The sequence below is a fragment of the Cydia pomonella genome, chromosome 13 (genome assembly GCF_033807575.1).
Source record: "Cydia pomonella isolate Wapato2018A chromosome 13, ilCydPomo1, whole genome shotgun sequence".
NCBI lineage: Eukaryota > Metazoa > Arthropoda > Insecta > Lepidoptera > Tortricidae > Cydia > Cydia pomonella.
The window spans coordinates 15,737,516-15,764,856 of record NC_084715.1 but is presented as its reverse complement, the minus strand read 5'-3'; the positions used below and the strand labels follow the sequence as shown (position 1 = coordinate 15,764,856).

The 27,341-nt window shown below is 37.1% G+C and overlaps 1 protein-coding gene across 1 annotated transcript in view; it reads left to right on the top strand.

Annotated features, from left to right (window-relative positions):
- The window catches only part of LOC133524382 (beta-3 adrenergic receptor-like), a 138,584-nt gene that overhangs the window by 75,820 nt on the left and 35,423 nt on the right, over positions 1-27,341 (top strand). The window contains exon 2 of the mRNA XM_061860362.1: positions 11,608-11,799. Within this exon, the coding sequence (XP_061716346.1) occupies positions 11,674-11,799 (126 nt within the window). The 5' untranslated portion in view covers positions 11,608-11,673. The remainder of the gene's footprint in view (positions 1-11,607; positions 11,800-27,341) is intronic.

Here is a 27,341-nt window from a genome sequence, read left to right as displayed (position 1 = left end):
AGTGCGTATTGAGATTCTGTAAGAGGCCCGATTCCGAAATCTAATGAAGCCCACTTCTCGTGCGATTATTAGAAAAGTATAGTTTTTATAATTTTAGGTGCCTTCATATCTATATCACGGAGGATAATCGAGAAGGACGTCTTTTAACAGCGACGCTCTAAACTAAAGTCGGCTATTGTGTGCTCAATGATAAAGTTTCAAAAATCGTATATCAACAGATTCAGACAACCTTAGGTATCCAATATAAATAAGTCAAATAAAAAAAAACCTTCATGTACCTACACGTATACGTCAGAAAACATGAATCTTAATAGATACCTTACAACCGCCATATAAAAACCACTTTGGACCTAGATTTTAAGACCCAGCAATTACAAAACAAAATGTCGTATATCTACTATAGATCTTAAGATTATAGGAACTTTCAATATTACCTGTGTATGTTCTGTAGAACTCTTTCGGTTACGAGTATATAAATTTCACTAGATAGTATACACATATTAAATAACATCTTAATACAATACCTATGTGATATATTTTATAATGTTGACATACTAAACTTACTTTTTACTGTTGGCCCGATTCGGACTTTTTTTTTCAAACAAAAAGGTCACTTTTGACACTGACATATCCGATCCAGACCTAATATTTGATGTACCTTAAAGTTCGAATTGGGTCGTTTATGTAAGTGCGAGAAATGTTTCGTTCTCGATTACGATATTTATTTCAGCTGCTTATTCTGAGAGATTTTTGTGTATTAAAATTAAGGTTATTTGAAAAAAGGAAAACACACAACTCGAATACATACCTCTGTACATTTAACGACTTGCTCGGAAAGTAGCACATATTCATTTGTTTGTGGCAAAACTAGTTTACAGTTAACTGAAACTTTTGACTGAGATATCACATTCAATACTAGTTTTCCCCAAGGCGCTTTGTGATAACTATAGTTAACTACGAAAACGCGTTTTCAACAAATTGTGTCAGTAATCTAGTCTTCACTATGGAAAACGCTTATTTACTTAAAGGGGTTTAGGCTGCCTAAAAGGTAAATACCTACATAGTATTCATATATCTCATCCTATCAGATTAATCTATATGAGATCTTTTAGGGTATAAATCCCAAAAGATTTAAATATATCTGGAACGACGGAAACTCAATATCCGGCGAATTTTGATCCGTTTACAGAAACGAACAGATTTTGCTCACGGCTGAAAAATAACTGCGGATATTGCATTTATTTTTAATTAACTATGAATTTTAATATTTTTGTTGACAAAGTCTTAATGTTTGTTTATTACTTTCGCAAAAAAAAAATCTCACTTTGATTGTGAAATAAAACTAAAGTTAAGTTGTACGGGAAGATTTATTCAGATGACGTAAGACACAATACAATGTAAGAGAACGAAAGGCAAAGAAAGAGACCCATTAATGTTTAGGTCATACTGACCAACTTTTACTATGGGACCAACCCTGAATGTGTTTTTTTTCGTTGCCTTTCGTTCTCTTTACATACTGTATAAATAAACATGGAGACAGTAAAATTATATAAAAAAATACTCCTGCCAGTAGAGTGATGTGAAGAGGTAGATGATGGGGTCTTGGGGGATTTCCAGTATATGATTCCTACTCCATCTTCGCATTTAAACGCTTTGATGTGTCGTTTTGTGCCTCTGACTCTTACGGAGACAGCTCTAATTACGGAAATTTGGACTCTGACTTTAGTTAAAGTTAATATTAAGATGTTACCGAAAACGAACGGTCTGGCTAGTGGGTAGTGACCCTGCCTATGAAGTCGGTGGTCCTGGGTTCGAACCCCGACAAGGGCTTTTATTTGTGTGATGAACACAGATTTGTTCCTGAGTTATGGGTGTTATCTATGTATATAAGTATGTATTTATCTATACATATACGTATGTAGGTATGTCGTCGTCTAGTGCCCATAGTATAAGTTTTGCTTAATTTGGGGCTAAGTCGATCTGTATAAAATTGTCCCCAAAATAAAAAAAAATCGGGTTGCACTCCGGGAGTGCCGGCAGAAGTGAAAACTTGAATTTTAACGTTGTGTATTTTTGATATTTTGGAGAAATTGACTAGCAGTTTTATAAAAAGAGATAATTTTCTATTATTCCTACGCGCTATGTAAATAAATTTGAGCTTGGAAGATATTTTGAAATGCGAATTTTAGTGTTAATATATAACATATACACTTATACAGTGCAATTAATGAGACGTGAGCAGGACTACAGCCAACACAATCAGTAAATGTTAATGAATCGTTCACCATCATACCTATTAAGTAAAACAATCACGCTTCTTTTCTGTTATTTAACTTTGTGGTAAGGAAAAATTTGAGTGTCTCCCATCATGGAAACCCAACAACACAAAGATAGAATACAACTCAATTAACAAGGGTTAACCTGTTCGCCCTCGGAATACCCAACTGGCGTGAAGTGGCGCAGGTTAGGGCAGAGTGGCGCTCTCTTGTGTCAGAGGCCAAGATCCTGTTTGGGTCACTGAGCCAGTGAGGAAGAAGAAGAAGAAGAACCTGTTTAACCGTTATGACAGCACTTTGATTATGAAGAAAATAAAATGTCACTTGAATGAGATACGATTTTTCGAAAGTAACCAGGTTTCGTTGACATTCAATTTGCACGTCACTATGATGTCACGTGTCCGTCTTACGAATTTTCTATCTGACGGTCACGTGACCTGACGCGAGTTTAACATTTTTTCCCCATCACAAAAACTGTACAGGCCCTGTACAGTTTTTGTGATGGTAAAGAAATTTTCACTTCAAAAAGTGATCGGAGGTTAGTATATAATGCAATTTATTAATATAAACAACTATTTTTTCCTTTCCAATTTAGAGTTATTATTTCATGTGTCTTCTAATCGGCATCATATGAACTATACATTTATAAACAGTAACCTAAACCTTATTGCACCATGAGAGAAGACATGTAGTAACTGCTCACTTATTATTTTGGGATGATAATGGTAACGACTGATACATGATTTAGTAAGGTATATACGTAGGTATATTGAAGAAAATGGATCTGACTTGTTGACATTTTTTGTTATATAATTGCTATAAAGCTTTTCATAGGTGGTAATCAAATAAAAATAAAACTTAAGTTGTGAATCTGGTTAGTATTCCAAAAAATGAAACCGTATTTACAATAACAGAGCCACTAGTTCGTACCTGGATCAAATTCAAGCCCCGTATCGAATTCGCAGCAAGTCGAGGTCGTCGCTGACTGGCTTATAAAGTATTCACCCTATCTTTTCAAGACCTTCTCCAAAAGGTTTGGAAGCGAGGCGGTGAAAAACATCCACTATTGGGTCTATTTATTGAGTGTTGTTTGAAAAAAAATATTGCCTACATATCTATTCCAAATGTCGTATAACTTTTGCACTCCTGGCACCATTTTGGACACGATATTTATGTATAGCGTTATTCATAAACATTCATGGGCGTCGCCAAGTGGGGGTGAGGGGCAGCTGCCCCCCTAGAGAATAAAATTTGTAACTAAATGTATACCCCTCTTCATCTCCTTGGCCATCGGCCATATAAAGTGCCCCCCGACCTAGTTCTTCGATTCAGCTGGCAATGCCTTTGGTTAATCAAATCTAAAAAAAAATTATAGATAAAAGTCCTATCATAAATTTACACAGAGAAGTAAAAAACTTTATTAGAAAGATCATTTATTCAGATATATGTAGGTACGTCTTATTGAGTTACTTTATAGTAAATATTTTAGTAAGTCCGCCTGTTGTTACCTACCAATGTGTATATGTTATCAATTTCTGTATCTGTTTTTTATGTAGTGTGCAATAAAGAATTTTATTATTATTATTATTATTATTATTTTATGGTAACAATACTTTATTGTACATTTGCGTAGAAAATTAAAAATCTAAGGACATATTTAATTAAAAATCATACTCAGAACAAGTCTCAGTGACCATAAACAGGAAACCAATTAAGAAACTTCCTAGATAATTTATACTTAAATTTCATCATCTCAGGGGAAATCACGATTTTCAATTCAAACTCCGGAAGAAGAAAGCCATAACTTAATTATAAAACAATCCATAGTAATGAAATCATAACAGCGGTAGGGCACCGCCGACCTCATAAAAAGTCAACCTTACCTCAAAAAGCCTTTATAATTTAAGTAAATTAAATTAAAATGTAATGACTTTTTTGACCGCCTCAATGCCTTCTCAAACTTTCTGATTTGGTAAAGTTTTCATAAAATTATTGAAAATAAGAACTCATAGCTTTGGGTAGCAGGAAATAATAACTATTATATTTGTATTTTAACAGCTTTTGAAAAATCAAAAGTCAAAAATTTACAATAGTTACAAACAAAAAGCGGCCAAGTGCGAGTCGGACTCGCCCATGAAGGGTTCCGTACCATTTAAGACGTATTAAAAAAAACTACTTACTAGATCTCGTTCAAACCAATTTTCGGTGGAAGTTTGCATGGTAATGTACATCATATTTTTTTTTAGGTTTATCATTCTCTTATTTTACAAGTTAAAAAAGGGGGGGGGGGGCACACATTTTACCACTTTGGAAGTGTCTCTCGCGCAAACTATTCAATTTAGAAAAAAATGATATTAAAAACCTCAATATCATTTTTGAAGACCTATCCATAGATACCCCACACGTATGGGTATGACGAAAAAAAAATATTTTTTTAAATCTTACGACGTATTAAAAAAAACTACTTGCTAGATCTCGTTCAAACCATTTTTCGGTGGAAGTTTGCATGGTAATGAACATCATATTTTTTTAAGTTTATCATTCTCTTATTTTAGAAGTTACAGGGGGGGGGGGGGGACACGACATTTTACCACTTTGGAAGTGTCTCTCGCGCAAACTATTCTGTTTAGAAATAAATGATATGAGGAACCTCAATATCATTTTTAAAGACCTATCAATAGATACCCCACACGTATGGGTTTGATGAAAAAAAAATTTTTGAGTTTCAGTTCTAAGTATAGTAACCCCCAAAATTTATTGTTTTTTTTTTTTTCTATTTTTGTATGAAAATAATTTGCGGTGGTAGTATGCGGTTCATAGAATACATCTACTTACCAAATTTGAACAGTATAGTTCTTATAGTTTCGGAAAAAAGTGGCTGTGATATAACCGGACAGACAGACGGACATGACAAATCTATAAGGGTTCCGTTTTTTGCCATTTGGCTACGGAACTTTAAAACATGGGTCCACTTTTATCTGTATACCTACCTGCCTATTACACAAAATGTTCTCAAGTATTTTCCCTCAAATGTATAAAAGTTATTTATAGATCTTATTTACTTTTTTTAATACCACGTCGGTGACAAACGAGCATACGGCCCGCCTGATGGTAAGCAGTCACCGTAGCCTATGGACGCCTGAAATACCAGAGATATTACATGCGCGTTGCCGACCCTAATTTACTTACTTTACTGTATGAGTAAGTAAATTATAGCGAAGCAGTCTAAAAGGATAAAAATCACATTATATTTAAATTTAAATATAAATTTAAATTATATTTAAATAAATATAATTTATATTGATATATAAAAATTTACCCAACTGTAGTCCGATACTAAAAAATCGTTAAGTAGATTGTGGATTTGGTCATTTTAGTCCAAATTTATGCTATAATAGTGCCATCACTAAATCTGGCAATTATTTGTACGCATTTTCTTAATCTGCCGGGCTAGCACATGATTGGTGCGACAGTATCTCGCCCGCGATATATATTATCCGCCTCTTTTTAATTAGTACAGTTATAAAAATACGAGTAGTCTAGTTCGCAGGCGAAATACTGTTGGACCAATCATGTGCTAGGCCTACTGATGGTTACAATGTGAAAATTAGGCGTAGAATTTGTAATCGTCAGATTAAGGCGTGTCAGTTATGCGTAAAAATAATTGTCAGATTTAATTATAGAAAAATTGTAGCATTAACTTGAAAATGACCTAATCCACAATCTACTTAACGACTTTTTAACCCTCCACCAACCCCCCTAAATTTAAAAAATCTGTAGGCACTTTCGTGCTCCCCGGAAAAGAAAACTTTATATAACCTTTTTTTCTTCTTATCTAATCTTTCGATTACAATAGGTCTCTATGACACTCGAGTAACTACACATTTAGCATCGCCGGCTCCCCAGCTATTACCTCTCTAAGGGTTTTACACGTTACCAAAAAGGTTCATTTACTAGCTCAACGTTGTGACCATTCGGAACCCCCGCATTAAAATGTGTCCTCATACTTTTATATCGCATATAAAATAGCGATTGAATTTTCTCAAGTTATTTTATGATAAACAGGGTTAAAAGCGGTCCTGTATGTTACCCTCCATTTACTGTTTCACAAATAAAATAGTTTATAGCTATTTTACAACAAAATCGATCACTATCAAGGGTCTATTTCAACTACCTATATGAATACTGTCAGATACATTTTGGGTGCGCGGTTAGGAGACATATTCAGAGTTTGAATATATGATACAGATTCGATCGAATTCTGAATTTAATCAGTGCAACTCGCACGCACTCTTATATTGATGCGGGACATACGCAGGGAGATTGATATCAAATCAATGTTATAATTTAAAAAATCTGAATGTGCTTCCAGGGCGGCTGGGCGCAATTTTATGGTTGATTTACTTTTGCTGTCGAGAGCGATCTTGGAAATAATGGAAATATACTGTTTGATAAATAGTTGATGACGAGACCTGTTGCTGGGCATTCGTTGTATTTTCGATTTTTCTTAAAATTCAAAAGTATTTTGGAATACAAATTTATTTATTGGCAATAAGTTATTGCACAAAACGGAAATCGTGCTAATAGTGGACTTTGCCATTATCTGCTATTCTAAGGGCTTGTTTACAAATTGATTAGTTAAGTGTGAGTTCATACATTTGCTACTTGCGTTTAATAGTACATGCATGTACAGTCAAAATTTTTTATTTGTGACCCATTTGTCACAGTGACAATAGTATGAGGTCTCTAGCGACTTATGTTTGTCACTGTGAGAAAGTGCGAAATGGGGTCACAAATTAAATATTTTTACTGTACTCGCACTTAAAACTAAACAGTCTAAAAATACGCCATAAGTGCCTTAAGAGAGAGTGCAAAATTTTTACTGTTTAATAAAAAAATAAAAAGAATCTATCATAAAACTAACTTGTGATACCTAGTTATATTATATGGCATGATAAAAAGCGGCCAAGTGCGAGTCGGACTCGCCCATGAAGGTTTCCGTACCATTTATGATGTATTAAAAAAAAACTATTTACTAGATCTCGTTCAAACCAATTTTTGGTGGAAGATTGCATGGTAATGTACATCATATATTTTTTTTTAGTTTTATATCATTCTGTTGTTTTAGAAGTTACAGGGGGGGGGGGGGGGGACATTTTACCACTTTGGAAGTATCTCTCGCGCAAACTATTCAGTTTAGAAATAAATGATATTAGAAACCTTAATATCATTTTTGAAGACCTATCCATAGATACCCCCCCCCCCCACACGTATTTGATACGGGTTTGATAAAAAAAAAAACAATGAGTTTCAGTTCTAAGTATGGGGAACCCCCAAAAGGGTATTGTTTTTTTTTCTATTTTTGTGTGAAATTCTTAATGCGGTTCACTGAATACATCTACTTACCAAGTTTCAACAGTATAGTTCTTATAGTTTCGGAAAAAAGTGGCTATGACATGCGGACGGACAGACAGACAGACATGACGAATCCATAAGGGTTCCGTTTTTTGCCATTTGGCTACGGAACCCTAAAAAGTACCCTAAAAATGGGTTTATTTCGTTATATAACAAAACTTTTTAACCCCGGTGCTGGATTGTCATTGCAAAATTCCGTGTTTATGTACGATACATGCAATGGAAATATGTGTCATCAATATTTTATCCAACAATACGTGTTTATGGGCTATATTCCTAAGATCTCCCCTTCCATATTTATGAATGGGATTTTTTTTTTTGTACGATTCACTAACATGCTTTAAACTTTTTTTTAGTTTTTTAAAGCGAACAGGTACAGCTCCATGGGTTTAGTTTTTTTTTATCTCAGTAGGGAAAATTCAATTTTCAGTGTGTTTACACAACTGAAAGAAATTCAAACTATAGTATTTTCAAACTCGATTTGTAGGATGACAGGTGTCACTCCCATATAATTTATAACCTAAAAATGCCAAAATTGTTTTGAGATGACACCTGTCAGCGTACCCATCGAGTTTGAAAAACGTAGGAATCCAGTAAGGTCGGGGGCATTTGCCGTTGTTTATATCGATGGTGCTTTAAAAATTCTAAATTATTAAAACCCAAAAAAATATTTACCATGAAAAATCATCGCTCAGATGCGGAATCTGCGGAGGTCATACTAAATACTGGTTTTACTGAGGCGAGTGCAATCGATGAGATTGACAGCCCTGCAGTGGAAGCCATGACACGCGACCCGCTGCATGTCATTTTCAATCTAACGGCCTTACGACACGAGACGTCACTTGTATCACAGACATTTGAGGTACCTATAGGACACGTACAGTCACTTCTGAAAATATCGATACAAAAAATGGGCCAAAAATATGTATACACTACCTTAATATATGGGCAATAAAGTTGTGTATACATATTTTTGGTACTTTTTCGTATCGATATTTTCAGACGTGACCGTACGAAATCAAAATCCATACTATAAGTTTTCGATGTACATCATAATATATTAAGTGGTTAAGCCGACGTTTTTGGCACTTCTTGTCGGATCTAAGACAGGTACGAGTATAATCTTGGAATTATAAGACACTTGTGATTGTTTCGGATTTTTTGATGAGTTCTATCGATAGAAAAACATTTAGAACATAGGTCTAAAGTGAACTTTAAAATTTGTAACAAATTATGCACAAAAGCCAAAAATATGAAAATTGCTTCTAAAAATCGGCAACCGTATTAATTACTTTTTATTTAAAAAATGAAATTAAAAAAAAACAAGATATCCGTGCTCCCGGGCACGCTTACGTTCAGTGACAGTGAGAGACGAACACGAACTTAGGTACTGGGGCCTACCGCGAAAACCGAAAATCGCATATTGCGGGGATCTTTCTCTTTTACTCTTACTAGGACGTAATTAGAGTGACAGAGAAAAATGCCCGTAATTGACGAACTTCAATTTTCGTGGTTATAGCCCTGGGCCTTATTGGTACGAGTTACGATCGAATAAACCCAGGACTGCCAGTGTGAACGTTCTACGCCTGTTATGTAATAGTCGACTACCGCATCTTTGGGATTAATTTGCTTAATTTAATAAGCTAGCTAAAACACCCACCGCTGTTTACTTAATTAATACATTTCAAAGTGAACTTAAGTAATTCAAAAGGCATTTTCCGCCGTTTCGGCTCCTAAATAGCTGTTGGTCGGGACTTGTGGCGTGAGATAAGATGGAGCTACGAGGACGTAATTGCCTATAAACAGAATTTCTTTTGTTTGAAAATGTTTAGTTGACATTGCAATTCCGAACCGTTTCAGACTAATCTTAGTATTTATTTTCTGTTACTTTTATGTTAAGTACATTACATTCCGCGCATTCGTGCTTAATAAGAGTGTGTGTGTATATTGTGTCGTGTGCCGTCAAAACTCTAGTTTGATAAATGATAACCTTCTAAGCTGTACCCGGTGCTCTAGAACTTAGGTAAGCGCCAAATGCGAGGAATGGTGTCTATATCATGGTGACAAAACAGCACAAAGGATAGTATCACCTTTATAATGCTATCCGTCGCATTTCGACGTTTGTCGCTCTGTTACCCACCCTTTGCCCTAACTTCAAATCACCTTCTGAAATAGATGATACCTATTGTTAAATTGTAAAGTTAGCTTAATAAAAAATCTAATTTAGTATTTCGTGGGTCCGCCTGGATGTCACTCCAAGCAGCCATAGATAAAAACAGAATATATAGTTATCGCGCGTGCGGTCCGTTTCGCTAGATATGAATTTAGGCCATAAGCCATCTTTGGCTTTTTGGCGTGACTGGCGTGAGTGCAAAAATATTTGATCCTCCCTAATGCACGTCCACGTTGGAAGCCTTGTTATTGTGATGGATTACGTGAAAGAAACTCTAGCCTCTGCGCGTAAACAATTTTACTCCAAGACGGTCCCTTGTTAGAAAATAATAAGCTCACGATTGTACATAATAACGGACGAAAAATGGCCAATTCTTTAACAACTCCCGGGAAATTGCGTCATTCTGGTCTTTGTCAATAATATAGAAGCTACATACCGTTGAGCGTGTTTTCTTTTCAAAGATACTGTATAAAGAGGGCTCGACCCTCATTGCTTCATAAATACTGAATAATAACCAAGGTTTTAACATGGGAATTTTAATGGCTAGATCCAAGAATTCTCCATTTTTCTTCTTCCTTGCATTATCCCGGCATTTTTGGCACGGCTCATCACGGCAACTAATCCTAAGAACTAAGTATTGGCGTAGGCACTAGTTTTTATGAAAGCGACTGCCATCTGACCTTCAAACCCAGAGGGTGGACTAGGCCTTATTGGGATTAGTCCGGTTTCCTCACGATGTTTTCCTTCACCGAAAGCGACTGGTAAATATTAAATGATATTTCCTTAATAAGTTCCGAAGAACTCATTGGGTCTGAGCCGGGGTTTGAACCCGCGACCTCTGGATTGAAATTCCATCCATCCTCCATTACACAGCCATTATCTTGCAAATTTAATATTAAAAGCGGAAGGTGTAGTAAGTATACATCCCAACAACCCTGAATATTTTTCATAATTTATCATTTACTGACGAGGCAGTATTGTGTAGATAAAATTGAGGTAGACTCCATTCTCTATTATAAACGGTGGCTATTTACGACGAAGTCGATATTGTCCGAAGGTCAATGGAAACGGATAAATAGGTGAAACATGGTCATGTTTAAGTGATGGCTACGGTTGCTAGCAACAAATTGATCGATAGTTTTATTTATTGCCTTGGGAAAAAAACGATACTTTGGCTTGGAACTTTTACGAACAGTTGATAAGTAGGTAAGTATTGTATTTATATATATGAGAAATAAAAGGTTTATCTCACGTGTTCTGTCACATATACATGCATTTTTTTATGTAAATGAGCCAAAAATTTTAGTAAAATAAAATTAAAAAGCAAAATTTACATTATGATGTGGTTTGTCTAAGTGATATCATTCAGTTATAGTACGTTTAAAACTCGTACTTGTCTGTACATCTGTAGGCGCGGGCGAGACGCTCGATAACTAAATAACATGATTCAAATATAATTCTGATGCCAGTGTATGTTTGGCCTGTAACTATGTACCTCCCTGGAGGGCAGGTATGTATTATATAGTATAGTCATGAACATTTTGCATTTCTTCCGAGCCGTGCGTTGTCGTCACTTTAAATTTTAGGGGTAACCCACCAGCGCTTGTCAATCAAATTACCGTATAATGTTCGCAGCCATACATTATCTACCTCAACTGTTCAATAATATTTTGAAGTATATATAATTACAATACGTAATAGTTTACTATCCCTACTAACTTCAGAAAACCTTTTTAATTTCAGACGCACAGAGGATGCCATGGTGCGCAGCAGCGTGTGTAAGGTGACGGGGCTGGACGCGGGGTGAGGATGAACGAGACGGAGACGCGCGGGGAGGCGGGGGCGCTGGCGCTCAACGTGGCGGTCACCGTCATCTCTGCCGTCGGCCTGCTGCTCAACGCGTACATACTCACACTCATCGTCATCACTAAACAGGTACGTAAGGTGGCGGGGAAGTTACGAGACGCAGGCATGGGGAGGGGGCGCAGACGCTCGAAGTTACCGTCATCTCCGCCGTTGGCCTGCTGTTAGCAGTATAAAATAAATGCGTACATACTCACACTTATCGTTAGCACTAGGTATAATAAGTTGGCGGGGGAGTTAGGGCCACGCCACACTAGCGTCTTTTGAGCGTATAGTCAGCGCTGTGTAAAATGACTTCGCTGCGCAGTTGCGCCAACGTTGCGTCGAGCAGTAGTTTATAGGGACTCGGGACGTAGGAGCGGGGAGGGGGCGCTGGCGCTCAATGTGGAGGTCTACGTCACCTCCGCAGTCGGCCGGTTGCTCAATGCGTAAATACTCGTTATCACTGGTAAGAGGGAGTGGGAAACGAGATACGGAGGCGTGCCGGGAGGGAAGAGCGCTCAGGGTGGCGGCCACCGTCATCCCATCTCCGCTGTCGGCCTGCTGCTCAGATAAGATAAAAGCTAGGATGAAAAAAAAGGGTAACAAATTAATAAAAGTTAGGTATGGGAAAAAGATCAAGCCCCGATATCATGCACATGCAGTGCGTGGCACCCTTGTTTGCATGCGCTGTACTTGAGTAAACCTTAATTATTTGGTAAAAAATAATTATGAAACTGGATGAACTACCTCATTTAGATATAAACGATTTTTGAGTCACATACACTAGGTATATGACTCAAAAATTCTACAAAAATATTTGTAATATCACTCCTATATATGAACTTGATTTATTATTTCTTTCGATTCAGACTAATGGAAACTACGGTACCAGAAAGGTTTTCCCATATGTATTCAATGTTTCACGTATTCCTACGAACGTGCGGGCGGCGATTACCCCCGAGGTACCCTTTGTTCGCTAGTTAAACATGAAGTCCCACACTGTGCCACTGCTGTTCTTGTAACTCGTAAGTGCGACCAAGCATTAATAATTTCAAAGCAAACCCGGAACAATACTATTTATATCTCGGTACCGTACTGTTTAGCGCAGGTCAAGCCACCGGGGGCCCATTTCCCGAATGCATGGCTTAATAATATGGTCTTATAAAAAGTAAAAGGGTTTCCATGACAACACTAACAACAAACACTATTTAATAATTGGCCATTAATTAGTCTACACTAATAATTATAATCAAACCTGTGATAACTCGGGGCACATTCTAGGGATTTGATATCGATAAAAAAGATGTCGAAAATTCTCGAAATAGTTTTGATAAAGAACGCTTTTCAGGCATATTTTACAAAATAAATAAGGTTTGTATCGAAATAGTTTATGTAAATTTCACTTTTTGTGTAGGTACTTTTAGCAATAAACGAAGATGGATCGAGTAATGTTAAAAAAATAATAAATAACGATATAAAATGATTAGAATAAAACATTTAGTGCCAATGTGGAAATACTGACCTGCCCGCGTAGCCAACGTGCATATCGTTCACGTTCCGTGGCGAACGAAACGCAACTGTCACAGTCGCACTAATATGGAAGAGTGATAGAGAGAGATGACTACGCTACGCTACGGAGCCTTAACGATTGTAGCGTTGGCTACGCGGCCAGGTTTAAAAAAAATATATTCCAAAAAACATATATTAGAGTTAAGGAAGCAGTACCTATACAAAGCGATTTTGTATAAATATATTTATTTTGTACAACATTTAGATGTTGACAGTAACATCGATATATTTAATTGTCGATAAAATATTTTGCTACGTCACTTTACTAAAAGTGCCCAGAGTTATCTTAGGTTTGATTATAATACCTACTAAATTAAAATATTTTGCTCAAATTTAATTTGTGAAGTTGTAAATAAATAACTCTCTCCATAAAACATTCCGTCAATTGTAATATCGTTCGATAAATGGCCCCTTATTTCTCAATCTATAATAAAGTGAATTGGCCCTTTGGGAGCTAATGGTACCTACCTATTGCGCTTTAGGACTTTAGTATAACTTTACATCACATAATATCTGCATTGATAATATGTAACCTCCTGTAGCAAAACGAGCGCCCATCGATCTGCGACCGTGAAAAAACAATTTATGAAGCTGGTTCTCAATAAAGAATGGATGTATGTCATGATCAGGGGTCGGACAAAAAGTGCGGATGACGTAAAAATGACGTAATCTTGCACACAGGATGATGTTTGAGTTTGTATTTAAACTTCCGTGTGACATGTAGTAACAAAGTAGTATTAATGAAGTAACAAAATAAACGTAAATAAATCCATGGAATTAATAATACAGGTGGTAGGGTGATGTAGTGAATAAAATAAATTTCACGAAACTTGTTACCATAAGGTATAATTATTTGAAATTAGTTAGAACAAGTCTGTGGGATCCTCAGATAAATAGGTTTAATAGTCAAAAGTGGGAACAGTAGGTAAGATTAGCAGTATACGTGTTTGTCACGTACCTCCAAAAACGGAAAATTGCCACAATATTCGAGTAAAGATGCATGACATGACATTTTAGATCGTTTTCTTATACATTAGTAAGTATAAATTTTAGCTAAATATAATCGTGAAGATACAATAGCTAAACAGTAACGAAGTCAATTTATTGTTCATCTGATTGACAATGTGTCAGTCAAAAACGTACTTACTCATTTCAAGTGGCGATATCGTTTAATAAAGAGGTTGATAAATGATAAGTGATAATTGTTTATGAAAATCAAAAATACTATGTATTTGAAATCATCCTATAAGTGGTTTGACGTCATGCGCACTTTTTGTCCGACCCCTGGTCATGATATATGTTAGTTTATCAGAATTATAAGATTTTCAGTTGTTTACAATAGCTCTAATTAATACCTTTATACTTTTTTCCTTACACCATTTTTACATGTCTCTGTTTGGCCCGATGGTTCTTCTTCTTATCGTGTAAAGGTGATCCAATTTCCTAAATTATGTTCGTCCAATGTTTAGCCACTTGTATTCCTCGGGGAGTTGTTTTAAGGAGATCATCGGTAGTGCAGGTGACAGGGCATAGAGGGCACATTGTCATGTGCTGTATCGTCTGATATGATCCGCAAGAACATTCGGCGCTTGAATTCTCGGGTAAGATTCCCCATTTTATGAGATTTTCCTTTGATCGACCGACTCCCACCCGTAGACGGTTCAAGGCCCGCCAAACTTTCCACGTTTCAGTTCCTCCAGGGGGTAAGCGTTCCTTTGGGGTCATAAAAGCTGGCGAGCAACCGTGCCACTGGTTCCAGGCGGTGATTCTGGCTTCTTTTGGAGTTTGATTGTCGAGTGGCAGGTTGGTAACAAAGCTTTTCCTAGATTTGAGACGTCTCCGAGCTGGACTGTGGGTATACAGCAAATGCCGTGCATCGTGGAGCTGTTTTTTTCGTTCCAATGCAGTTGCCACTTCTCTCCTCACTGCCGGTGGAGCTATTCCTGCAAGGCAGTAAAGTTTCTTGATTGGGGTAGGTTTTAAACACCCAGTCACTAGACGACAGGTTTCATTTAAAGCAGTATCTACCTGGTGGGCGTGAGAAGAGTTCTTCCAGGCAGGGCACGCATATTCTGCCGCCGAGTAACAGAGCGCAAGGCCAGTTGTGCGTAGTGTGTGCGGGTGAGCACCCCATGTGCTATGGCCGATGGTTGACTGGTAGAGAATATCATTAGTCATTTTGTCCGTCATTTGTACATTATTTTTGTGTTTTGTGCAATAAAGTTTAAATAAATAAGGCTGCACTATGTAAGCACCTAAAATTAAAGCAAAACCGTTATAAGCTTTAAAAATAGCTTGCCTCACCCATATAATTAAATGCTGCGAACTCTAAAGAGAATCCTGTGCCGCGGGATGACACGAGGAAATTAAATTTCGTGGAATATTTCCACTTGGAGGCCATGTGGCTTGCTGCTTTGTAATGCCACGACTATGCAAAGCAAATATTTGATAAAATGCAGAAAACTGCAAAATTATGCCAAGAAACAATTGTGTATGGATTCTATGGATGTTGGGTGAGATGGAATACACTTACATGTTTTTTAAATTAAAAAGAAACTTAAATATTTGTGATGGTATGAATATTCTCACTAAGACGCCGTTATCGATTTTAGTCGCAAAAATGTCAAATTGAAAGATTTAGTCGTTGAAATTGTACACCTTTTGTTACATAATATCTAAATAACAAGTATTGGTTTCCATTAGCACGATTTCTCATCTTGTCTTTTAATAATGAGGTCGCAAGCGTGCGTCCCTTGTAATATGTAATATCTTTTTAAAAATTTCAATTCAATTTATCATTTTTTTTTTTATGTTAGCATAGTCAGCAAACGAGCAGACGAGCCGCCTGATGGGAAGCGGTCATCGTCGCCTATGGACATAAGCAACACCATAGGAGCCACTTAAGCGTTGCCGACCCTTGAGAACTCTAAATACCCGCTTCTTGAAGAATCCCATGTCGTAGCGCAAAGGAAATACCTCAGGAGGCAAGTGATTCCAAATTCCGCACGTTCTAGGAAGAAACAAGCGAGATGCCCGCTTATTCTTGGTGTGCCATGTATCTAAGAAGTGAGGATGAGCTTTGCTCCTTTGGCGGGAGGTGCGATGATAAAAACCTGACGATGGCACCAATTCAAAAAGTTCTTCGGAGCATTCCCCATTGTACAGACGGTAGAACATGCAAAGAGAGCCAACGTCTCTCCGAAGACTAAGAGGTTCTAAGCCGTCAGTTCTAAGTTCGGGATCGCCGACAATTCGAACTGCCCGCCATTGGATGGAGTCTAGAGGAAGGAGCTGGTATTGTGGAGCGCCAGACTAGAAATGAGAGCAGTACTCCATATGAGGTCGAACCTGCACATTTTTGCTCTAAAATCGTTCCCGGGCTCTTAAGAAGGTATCAATTGTGACGATGCTGATGATTACCTAATTGCTCTAAATAACAATTCAACTACAGCTAATTGATTGAGATTTAATTCGAATTTCTGGAACACGAGTAGAGAAACATAAATTGCATATAGTACGAAGTCTGTTGATGACGATAACTGTGTAATTACCTGTAGGTAGAGACGCCCGGCCCGGCTCGCGGCCTGACGATCACTTGCCGTGTTCCTTCGAAAACTTTAATACTTGAATTTCAAAGTTCAAATATTCTTTTTAGGGTTCCGTAGCCAAATGGCATAAAACGGAACCCTTATAGTTTCGCCATGTCCGTCTGTCTGTCTGTCTGTCTGTCTGTCTGTCTGTCTGTCTGTCTGTCTGTCTGTCCGAGGCTTTGCTCCGTGGTCGTTAGTGCTAGAAAGCTGAAATTTGGCATGGATATATAAATCAATAAAGCCGACAAAGTCGTCCAATAAAATCTAAAAATTTAATTTTTTTTAGGGTACCTCCCCTACACGTAAAGTGGGGGTGAATTTTTTTTTTCGCTTCAACCCTAGAGTGTGGGGTATCGTTGGAAAGGTCTTTCAAAACTAATAGGGGTTTTCAAGAAACATTTTTTGATAAAGTGAATATTTTCGGAGATAATCACTCCGAAAGAAAAAAAAATGTGTCCCCCCCCCTCTAACTTTTGAACCATAGGTCCAAAAAATATAAAAAAAATCGTGGAAGTAGAGCTTAAGAAAGACATTAAATGAAAACTATAGCAGACATGATCAGTTTAGCTGTTTTTGAGTTATCGCAAAAAGTTTTCCCTTCATAGTAAAAAGACTTACTTTAATTAGGTACTGATTATGCAAATTTGCCTATTTGTTTAACTCTGGTGAAAGGTACCGTTTCATCCCTTGGTTAACAATTTACTATACTTTAAGCTCCAGTTTAGCTTATTGTGACAGAAGAGTAACTACGGAACCCTACAATGAGCATGGCCCGACATGCTCTTGGCCGGTTTTTTTCATGTAGGCCTAGCTACAAACACGTATGAATAGTTGAAACTAATAAGTATATCATTTTAAGCTTATTATCAGAGCAATTTATTGATGTTATTATAATTACGCTTTAAAATATTGAATAGTAATATAGATCAGATTTAATAATAAAAAAAATCACAGAATAATTGTCAACATAAAAAAATATATATATACTCCTCTAAATTAAAATCTAAAAGTATAAAAAAAAAACCACAAAAAAGAAGTACATATGTATACCTACATTGGAATATCAATCTTATCATCAAGCGTAATAAAAGATTGTGTCACAAGTCGCGAGGGAGCAAAATAACGCCTAAGGTGGAAATAAAGCTACCATGTGACACATACTGCTTTTCACATCACATATTATTATGAGAAAATTAATGTGATTGAAATTATTATTTTAGGTAAATAAAATAGTATGCACGTAATCGATTATAAATAAATTTTATGTGCATACCCACACCAACTGGTAAAGGCCCTCTTGATTGTTCAAAAACGAATGAAAAAGTTTCATTTTATCCACATGTGGGGAAAAGTAAACATATGCAAATTTTGAGTTGTTTCCTTTTGTTAGCTGCTAGAATTGACTTTAGAATGATGATTTTGAATGATACATTTTTAGGGTTCCATAGTCAACTAAGAACCCTTATAGTTTCGCCATGTCCGTCTGTCTGTCTGTTTGTCTGTCTGTCTGTCCGAGGCTTTGCTCCGTGGTCGTTAGTGCTAGAAACCTGAAATTTGGCATGGATATATAAATCAATAAAGCCGACAAAGTCGTACAATAAAATATTTTTTTTTATGGTACCTCTCCTACACGTAAACTAGGGGTGAATTTTTTTTTCTTCAACCCTACATTGTGGGATATCGTTGGAAAGGTCTTTCAAAAACTAATAGGGGTCTTTAACAAACATTTCTTGATAAAGTGAATATATTCGGAGATAATTGCTCCGAAAGAAAAAAAAATGTGTCCCCCCCCTTTAACTTTTGAACCATAGGTCCACAAAATATGAAAAAAAATCTTGGAAGGAGAGCTTAAGAAAGACATTAAATGAAAACTATAGCGAATATGATCAGTTTAGCTGTTTTTCAGTTATCGCAAAAAGTTTCCCCTTCATAGTAAAAAGACGTACACCCACAGTTCATCCCTTGGTTAACAATCTACCATACTTTAAGCTCCAGTTTAGCTTATTGTGACGGAAGAGTAACTACGGAACCCTACTCTGAGCATGGCCCGACATGCTCTTGGCCGGTTTTTTTTATTACGTTCATTTGGATTTGATTTAGTCTGATTTATTTGGTATTGCAATTTGTATTTTCCTCGCGTTGGTGTGGTGAAAAATTTTGTGTTTCACGCGGAGGCAAAGTTTGTTTAAACCTCGTGCCTTGAAGCCCTCGCAACGCTCAAGATTCCGATTCAATTCTCGAACCGCTCGCTACGATCGTGGTTCAATTTTGGGATCTTTCGCTTGCTCGGGTATCAATTAAACAACAACTTTGCCCCCTTGAAAAACAAATAACTATATACTGGAAATAAAAAGTCCTAGAACAGAAAAATGCCACTTTGAACCCTCCTGTCACTTTGATTTAATGAAAATTAATTGTATAAACAGTATTAGATAAGTTTAAAACGTTGAAGTAATTGTATTCCCTCTAACATGCCTGGCATTAGTGTCCCGAGATATTTCCACAGATAATGAAATGTCCAGATTCTTGTAACGTCTCGCCGTCCCGGCTTCCAATGGCGGTCTTTGGGCAATTAAGCGCATTGCTAGGACCTAGGACGCTAACACTAGGTAGTTACTACCAGATAAACTTCAGGGCGCGTTTTATTTTCCCCATTTCAAGGTCGTTGGTCAGTCAGTGTTAAACGCGTCCTTTATTTTACACTATTGAGTTCAGCTCTACTTCTACGTCGTATCCTCATTATAGTCATGATTGAGGGTGGTGACCATCATAAGTCGCTCGATAAAATAGTACTTTCCATCCTGGTAGATTTTTTGCTATCTCAAGCCTTGGGTACCTAGCCAAGATGACAATCGTTGATAGCAAAGGCCAATCGAAACTTAAATAATGTATGGAAATGTCACGTAACATTTCCTAGCATTTGTCATCCCGATAGATTTATTATTTTCGTTTGGCGTTTGTTGATCTCCGATTGTCAACTTGTAACATCCGAACCATACTGTTCTACCTAACGAATGACCAGAGGGCGTCGTAAGCCTTCAGTAAGAAATGCATATACTTGGAAAAATTCGACCTATGTCGCCGTGACCCCAGTGGCCGAGTGGCTCAGGCACCTGCCGCGATAGCAGAGGACGCTGGTTTGATTCCAGCCTGAGCACTGGAGGCCTTCGTCAGTTTTTATTAATATATGACAGTTATTTAAGTTTTATAATTTATATTGTAGTGTGTATACTTTAAATAAAAACAATTAATTTATTTTCTGAAATTAATTTAATTTGTTCTAAATAATACTTCTAACAGCGTGTATCATCCTCAATTCCAATGAATATAATTGCGGTTATCCCTAATACCTACAATAAAGGAACTAATACGAGCAAATATTTCGTTCCCCTAAACGGCAAATAAAAAACAATTGCAGAACAAAAGATACATCTGCAATAAACGCCGATATTACTTAAATAAATATTACGGGACAATATTACTACCTATGGAGATACACAGTAAGCTCAATAAAACATACGTTTACTGTGCTAGATGACTATAATAAGCATATATTTAATGTATAGATAGATTTTGCCACGGCTCATGGGAGCCTGGGGTCCGCTTGACAACTAATCCCCAGATTGACGTAGACACTAGTTAATGTATAGATTAGATAAATTATAATGCATAACTCAAGAACAAATCTGTCCATGCTCATCACACAAACAAGCTAATAGCTAAAGAGGCAGTCAAAAATTTGGCATTGTATTTGTCTACACTTAAATGCACACCTGTCTACTTTTGCTAAAAACAATAAGCTCTTCATAATGAAACAGCAAAAACTGTTCGTAAAGTTAAATTACAGTCAGGTGCTGTGCTTCTATTTTCGTTCACGAGTTTTGTGTCATCACAATACATTTTGTATAAAAAGTTATATCTGTCGAGAAAAACATTTAAGTTGTGGCAAAAAAGTACACAACATACACTCGAGACCTTTGTGAGTGCCTTTTTAGAGTGGGATGGCAAAATTTCATTAAGATAAACCGCAAAAGACAAAGGTAACATTATAAGGTAACAAATGAAAGAAAAAAACAACATTCTGCATTTTGACTTTTGATAAACATTGAATTGAAACAAAATTCATTATTAAGTTACGTAGTTTTCAAGCAAAACAGTACTTATTGTTGTCTGTGAAAAGGCGTTTTTGCTATGATTGTAAGTCAGATTTTTTGAAACCGAAACTGTGACCTGCATTTTACCTGAAAACTTCTTATTTTATGAAAATAAGAGGATTGAACACGTTGTGCTCCATCGGTTTTCAGTATCGGAATGAATTATACAACTAAAATTTAAGTTTATTTAGCAAAAGGTATAATAAAAATTTAAAAATATTAATATAATAATCCTGCCAAGTCTTGGTCGCACTTACATAAATATTATCTTTGTGGAAAAGGCAGGCCAAACTTTACCAAAAATATTTCGACCAGTGCGGCATTAATAATAATGAGTGGCTCCGTGGCTGGCACAGAATACTAAGTAATACCTTTAAAAGTTTTTAAGGAAATTGAAGTACCTCTTGTTATAAAGAAAACTTGTTAAAAGAACAGCAAGAAAAGGACAGGCACCGAACATAAAGAACCCTGTCTAGGCCTAACAAACTTACTTTTGGTATTAAACCTAAAAACTTTGAACATTACTTCCATACAGGGTCGCCTCATTCATTAACTTCTGTCCCATGCCTGTCACTTTCTAACAAGTATGTAAGTGTGAAAGTGACGCATGACACGACAGGCGATAAAAACGCGACCGTAAGCGGCTGGTACTTTAAGCTTATCAGCTCCTATATTCCCAATGCTTACGTAGTTTAGATGGGCGTTCGGTTGAAGTGTACCTACCAAAGGGTACGCAATAAAATAAAAACCGGTCAAGTGCGAGTTCGTTTTACTCGCGCACTTTTTAAGGTTCCGTACGAACTTTGAATTATCTCTTGTAACTATAAAGGCTGGACATTATCCTCCATAAATCATTTTTTTCCACTATTAAAAAATAATAAAAAATTGTTTTGGAATGTACAATTTGAGCTCTTTCAAATGATACCCCACTTGACCTAGTCACTAGACTTTGAAATTTTGCCCCCTCTTCATATTGGACATTTCCCATAATTATTAAAAATAAAATAACAAAATAATACTTTCAATGTGTCTGGGTTAGCATTGTTCATAACTATTCCAAATTTCAAATCGATAAAGGTAGGTAGGTCCCTCTTTTAGTAGAAAAAAAGCAAATCAGAAAAGGGATAGAGCACTATGGTACTATGGTACGTTGAGAACAGATGCAGCCCCTTGAAAATAGCACTTGTAACATTGTGACTTTCGGACTTATGTCTTTAAAGAACTCCGTACCAAGCAGCGCCTTTCGACTCTCGTAAAGACTCGCATACTTAGTTTTTTTCGAATTAGATCGAAATAAAAAAGTGTTTTGAGGAATTCATTTCCAGCAAGCCGGAAATTGTTTTAATACCTTCATTTGGCCCTAAATGCGTTTAATCTGAGCTTGTAATTCCAGGAGGTGTACATACATTTTGGGAGCCTTGAGTGATACATTTTTCCTTGGATTTCCAAACCCCTCGGGGCAGAAGTAACCCACCATCAATTATTAAACACGTTTACAAATTTGGACTTACAAGTAATTTGCGTAAGTGTCGCAATCTTATGGACACTGTTTAATTCTATCATACTATTGATGTTAAAGGCCAAGGATTGATTACAAGTAACATAATCTCAAATTAAAAGGCGTTTGCGGATTTAAACATGATCATACCAAAAGTGAATAAATTTAAAAAAAGCGGCAATTTTTTACAACTTTGACTAGGCTATCAATTTTCATCATGATAAGAGCAAATTTTACACAGGCAAAAAAACTGAAAAACTGCAGAAATGTTTGCACACCTCTTGGGATTGCAGAAACTCGGATTACACGCATTTAGCACCGAATGAAGGTATTACTATAAAACGATTTCCAGCTTGCTGAGAATTAACTCTTCGGAAATATCTAATTTAATTGGCCTAAATTTTATTGACCTTACTGGTTCCGTTTAGCCGAACACTCGCCAGCTGCTAACTATATAATTAACAGTCCTGTCCAAAGGCAAGAGATATCCGACCGGGTTCACGTCTGTTTCTGTTCTATTCACTGAACTTTGCTTTCACCGACTGAAACTTCCGCAAAGGGTTCATTCAGAGGCGTTCAGTTTGATAGCGCCTTTGTTTTTGCTTGCCAAAGGAAAGGTTATGTTAATTTGTATTCATTGCATTCGGGGAGCTAATTTTAATGTTTTACCCTTGAGGTAGTTTGTTAAATTTACTTTCTATGAGTTGATAATTGTACAAAACAAATCGTATCTGGCTGCACGGTACGCGGTTGGCGGGGGCACCGCCAAGATGAGCCAAGCGAAGAGCAAGGGCACTACCTACCTTTTCTCGAAGCGCTTCGACGTTTTTTTGGAAACCCTCATAGCTTGGGTTTGAATTATCCCAGATAAACATAATTTTCGGGATATGAAGTGGACCTATTAATAATAATAATAATAAGCCCGCAGGGCAGCTTGTGGCGAGCTGTTGGGGAGTAACGACCCCACGGACCCGAGTGTTCCCGAGAGTCGGTCAGGGTCTCCGTCTCCGGCGTGTCTTTGTCGGTCGGAGTGGACCCCAAGGGGACCCGCAGGACTCTCAGCTCTGGCTTGCCTTCATTGGCTGTCCAGAGGGGAATCGTTAGAGCTATATGCTCCGGGGGTGGAAGTGAAAGATGCATAAGACGCAAGTTGGCACAGTGGCTGTTATCAGCCACTGGGTAGAAAGCGGCGTACACCTCTCGACACCCCTGAGCCGCTCACACCGGTGTTGCTCCTGGTCGTCTTTACGACGGCAGTTTCAGGGGCCCATCTAGTCAGCGGCAAGTCACCGCCTGCCTCGATAACGTGTTTAAGCATTGTTATGGCAGGTGTCCGGAACTCTTTACAATAGCCCAATCTTTTGACCAGCCAAAGTTCAACACCATAACTGGCCCTCTTATCCACTTTATTTACAATAGCCCCTACACCAGCTGGGACCGATTTACGGGTATCTATTTGTACCCGTGAATGGGTTCTAGCTGGTGTATTACATAACATCAAATTTGTCTAAAAGGGCCTCTGCGCTGTTGGCTTCGGCCCCACGCATGCCTCCCAAAGGTCCGGGACCCCATGGTCCCGAGATATGGAAAGACATACAAATAATAATAATAATATATTATAGGTCATTATTACACAAATTGACTAAGTCCCACAGTAAGCTCAATAAGGCTTGTGTTGAGGGTACTTAGACAACGATATAATTATATAATATATAAATATTTATAAATACTTACATACAAAAATTAAACTAAAAAAAAGCTACTAATATTAAAATAACTAATTAAAATTAATTAAAAATAAAACAATTCAGTTGCCTCTTATACTTTAGATTTTATTGATATCTTAGAAACCCCGATTTCGTCACTGATTCACTCATTCACTGATGATAATCAAAACTCGTTGGGTAGTTGCTGAAGTCCTAGAAAGCTGACATTTGGTATGTAAGCTAGTATCAGTACACAAATATATAAAATGAAAATTGATGCGAGAGGTTTTGAAAATTAATATATAGACTCTTTGTTATAAATAATAAAATACGTATTCAGGATTTATAGTAAATCAACCCCCACCCTTTAAATTCCCTCATTATCTTCCATCCTCTGACGATGATTGTCATAAGCAACTTACAAAAAGAAGTGAAATCCCACCAAAAACATTTTCATGTAAAATGTTGTTAAGTCGAAACCATAAGGCTCGCACTGTCAAAAAGTTACCAGAGGGCCTACCGCGAACCACGTTCGACGTGTTGCCACACTTACGTACGAATTTACAAGTGCGATAGAGAGGCAACACGTCGAACGTGGTTCGCGGTAGGCCCTCAGATCTCATGTAGAGCCAAGGTTCTAACTCTACAAGCCCTAACTTCACAAACTCTACACCTTAATCAAAATATGTAGATACTAGTGCGGGAAAGTAGAACCATATGTATAGGTATGTACTGTAAAATACTGTAAATAAATTATTACCACTTTGTAGTGGTTATGAAACTCCACCTTCAGTTAATTTCCAAGTGAGACCGTAAATGGTTCTATTTTAAGCATAGTGTTTGTCAAATAAACGTCATGCTCGGTCGATGTTAGGCAACAATTTGTAAGCAGAGAAAGGTGGAACTAGCTATTAACTATTACGTATATAAACAAAAATAAAACGGTATCGATTCACGTGTTTGGCTTCTCCATTCTATAACATTTCTAATTTTCTTTGTTCACGACACGAGTATAGATTCAGACCAAGCTTAATCGGCAGCGATTCTGATGGCCCAGCCATCATTGAAGATTGGCCCTCAGTACACGTTGCGTAAGCGTAAGAGACGCCTAAACGTATCGTAATACGCGCGTAGAACGGGAGCACTAGAAGCACTTACAACTTCAAACAAATCCGCACGCGAAGCGTCGTCGTAGAGATTTCTGTCGTCATTACGATAGGCGTAGCGTAATTCACGCGTAGAAAACAAAATTTTTGAAAGTAAGATCGTAGATACATCCGCCGAAGACATCTGTCGCCAGCGACTACATGATTTCAATTAATGAGATTTCACTTATAAACCGATTACGCTTACGCGACACTTACGCGACGCTTGGTGCCCAGAACTCTACGTGTCTCGTATGCGTCATGTTTTTACGAAACGCTTACGCTTACGTTCCATGTGCCGAGGGCCTTTGACGTTTCAAATAGCACTGGCTTGGCTGGGCTATCAAAATCGCTGCCAATTAAGCTTGGTCTGACTCTATTTTATAATAAGAATAAATAGGTCAAATGAGCAACTTTTACTTTGGGACCGTCACCGATAAAATTTGCGATAAAAATGTTAGATTTCGATGTTTTCTGTGGCAGAGTTAAACTTTTTGGGGTTGGTTCCATAGTAAAAGTTATTCAGTAACCCGTTTATTCATCTCGCATAATTTTATTTATCTGCGGGTTGACAAAACATTTCGTATGCAATTAAGGTTCTGCCCCTAAATATGACTGAATTAACCTTTACTTTAGCTTTATTACATCCTACGTCTGTTGATTTATATGGTGTGTCTGTTTGTTAATAATAATAAATAATTAAATATTTTATAAATAAAAGGGCTCCTTACAAAAAAAGTTTTTATCTTCATTCATTTTCTTTAAATATTACCACATTTAGTGCCAGCGCGAGCTACGCACTACGATCGTGACCGGTATCGCGAGAAAAACCGTATACACGGTGTAACATGAGGAACCCGAAAGATTTTAACCACGTATTTCTGAGGCCAATAGAAAGAACAAATGTTATATGAGTTATTGTAAGTTTCCCAAAAAAAAAATTTAATGTATTTGTACATAAAAAGTTAATGTAATGGCAAAACTGGCACTGAAAATGAACTTCATAGATTTTTTAAATAAATAAAACCTAGTTTTTGCAAACGTTACTTGTCACTTTTTGACATCTATCAATAAGGATATTTAGACTACGCCCCGTAAGGGCATCATCGCCATCAAAAAGTGTTTTGCACTAAGTTACAATAAGATGTTTTTTTTTTATTGGTATTAACTCTGAAACTAGGGGAAAACCAGAAAAGTTTATATGACATTTTAGTCTCTAAATGTGATCAGGAATACACTGTTAAAATCTTTTGGTTTCCTCATGTCCTCATGTTACACCGTGTATAGCGAAAATGCCTACGAACAGAGAACCCGAGTAGCGAGTAGTAAGTATGGTCGTTCGTTTACATAATGAACGATATTTTGTATCATTTTGACGGAACTGCGCAGGCGCAGGCACACTACGAGTGCTACGCCGTAGCACTATGCTATTAAGTATGTTTGCTATATTATGCTGCTCAAAACGCTTGTAGAGGTTGTACGGTAAATTCTTTCATATGGGTGTCGATATTGATTTAATAATGACATTCAAACGAACATCTCCGAGAAACAAAGAAATCAAATTAGATTTGAAATCATTTCTAAGTCGGGATGCCGTTTTATTCGAAATGCAATGTCAATGCAGTGTGATCAAATGCCACACTGGCGGCTTTTATGAAACTCGCTTTCAGCTCATTTCGTAACCTGCCGTATTTTAATGCTTTTAATTATGTAACAGTCACATAAACTAGGTACTACAAATAAACTAAAACGAATAGTGACAAGTACCTTACATATTTCTTTCTAATGTTCTCTCACACTGACAGGCTAATGGAACGTGCACTGACATCAAATCGATATTAGAATGATATTGAAATCGTTTCATTTAGCTGACGTCTCGCTCGCACAAAAACTTGTGCTGACAAATCTAAGCGATATAACCGCCTGAATGGCAGCTAACGGATATGCTTCCAATATAAGTCTAATCAAAT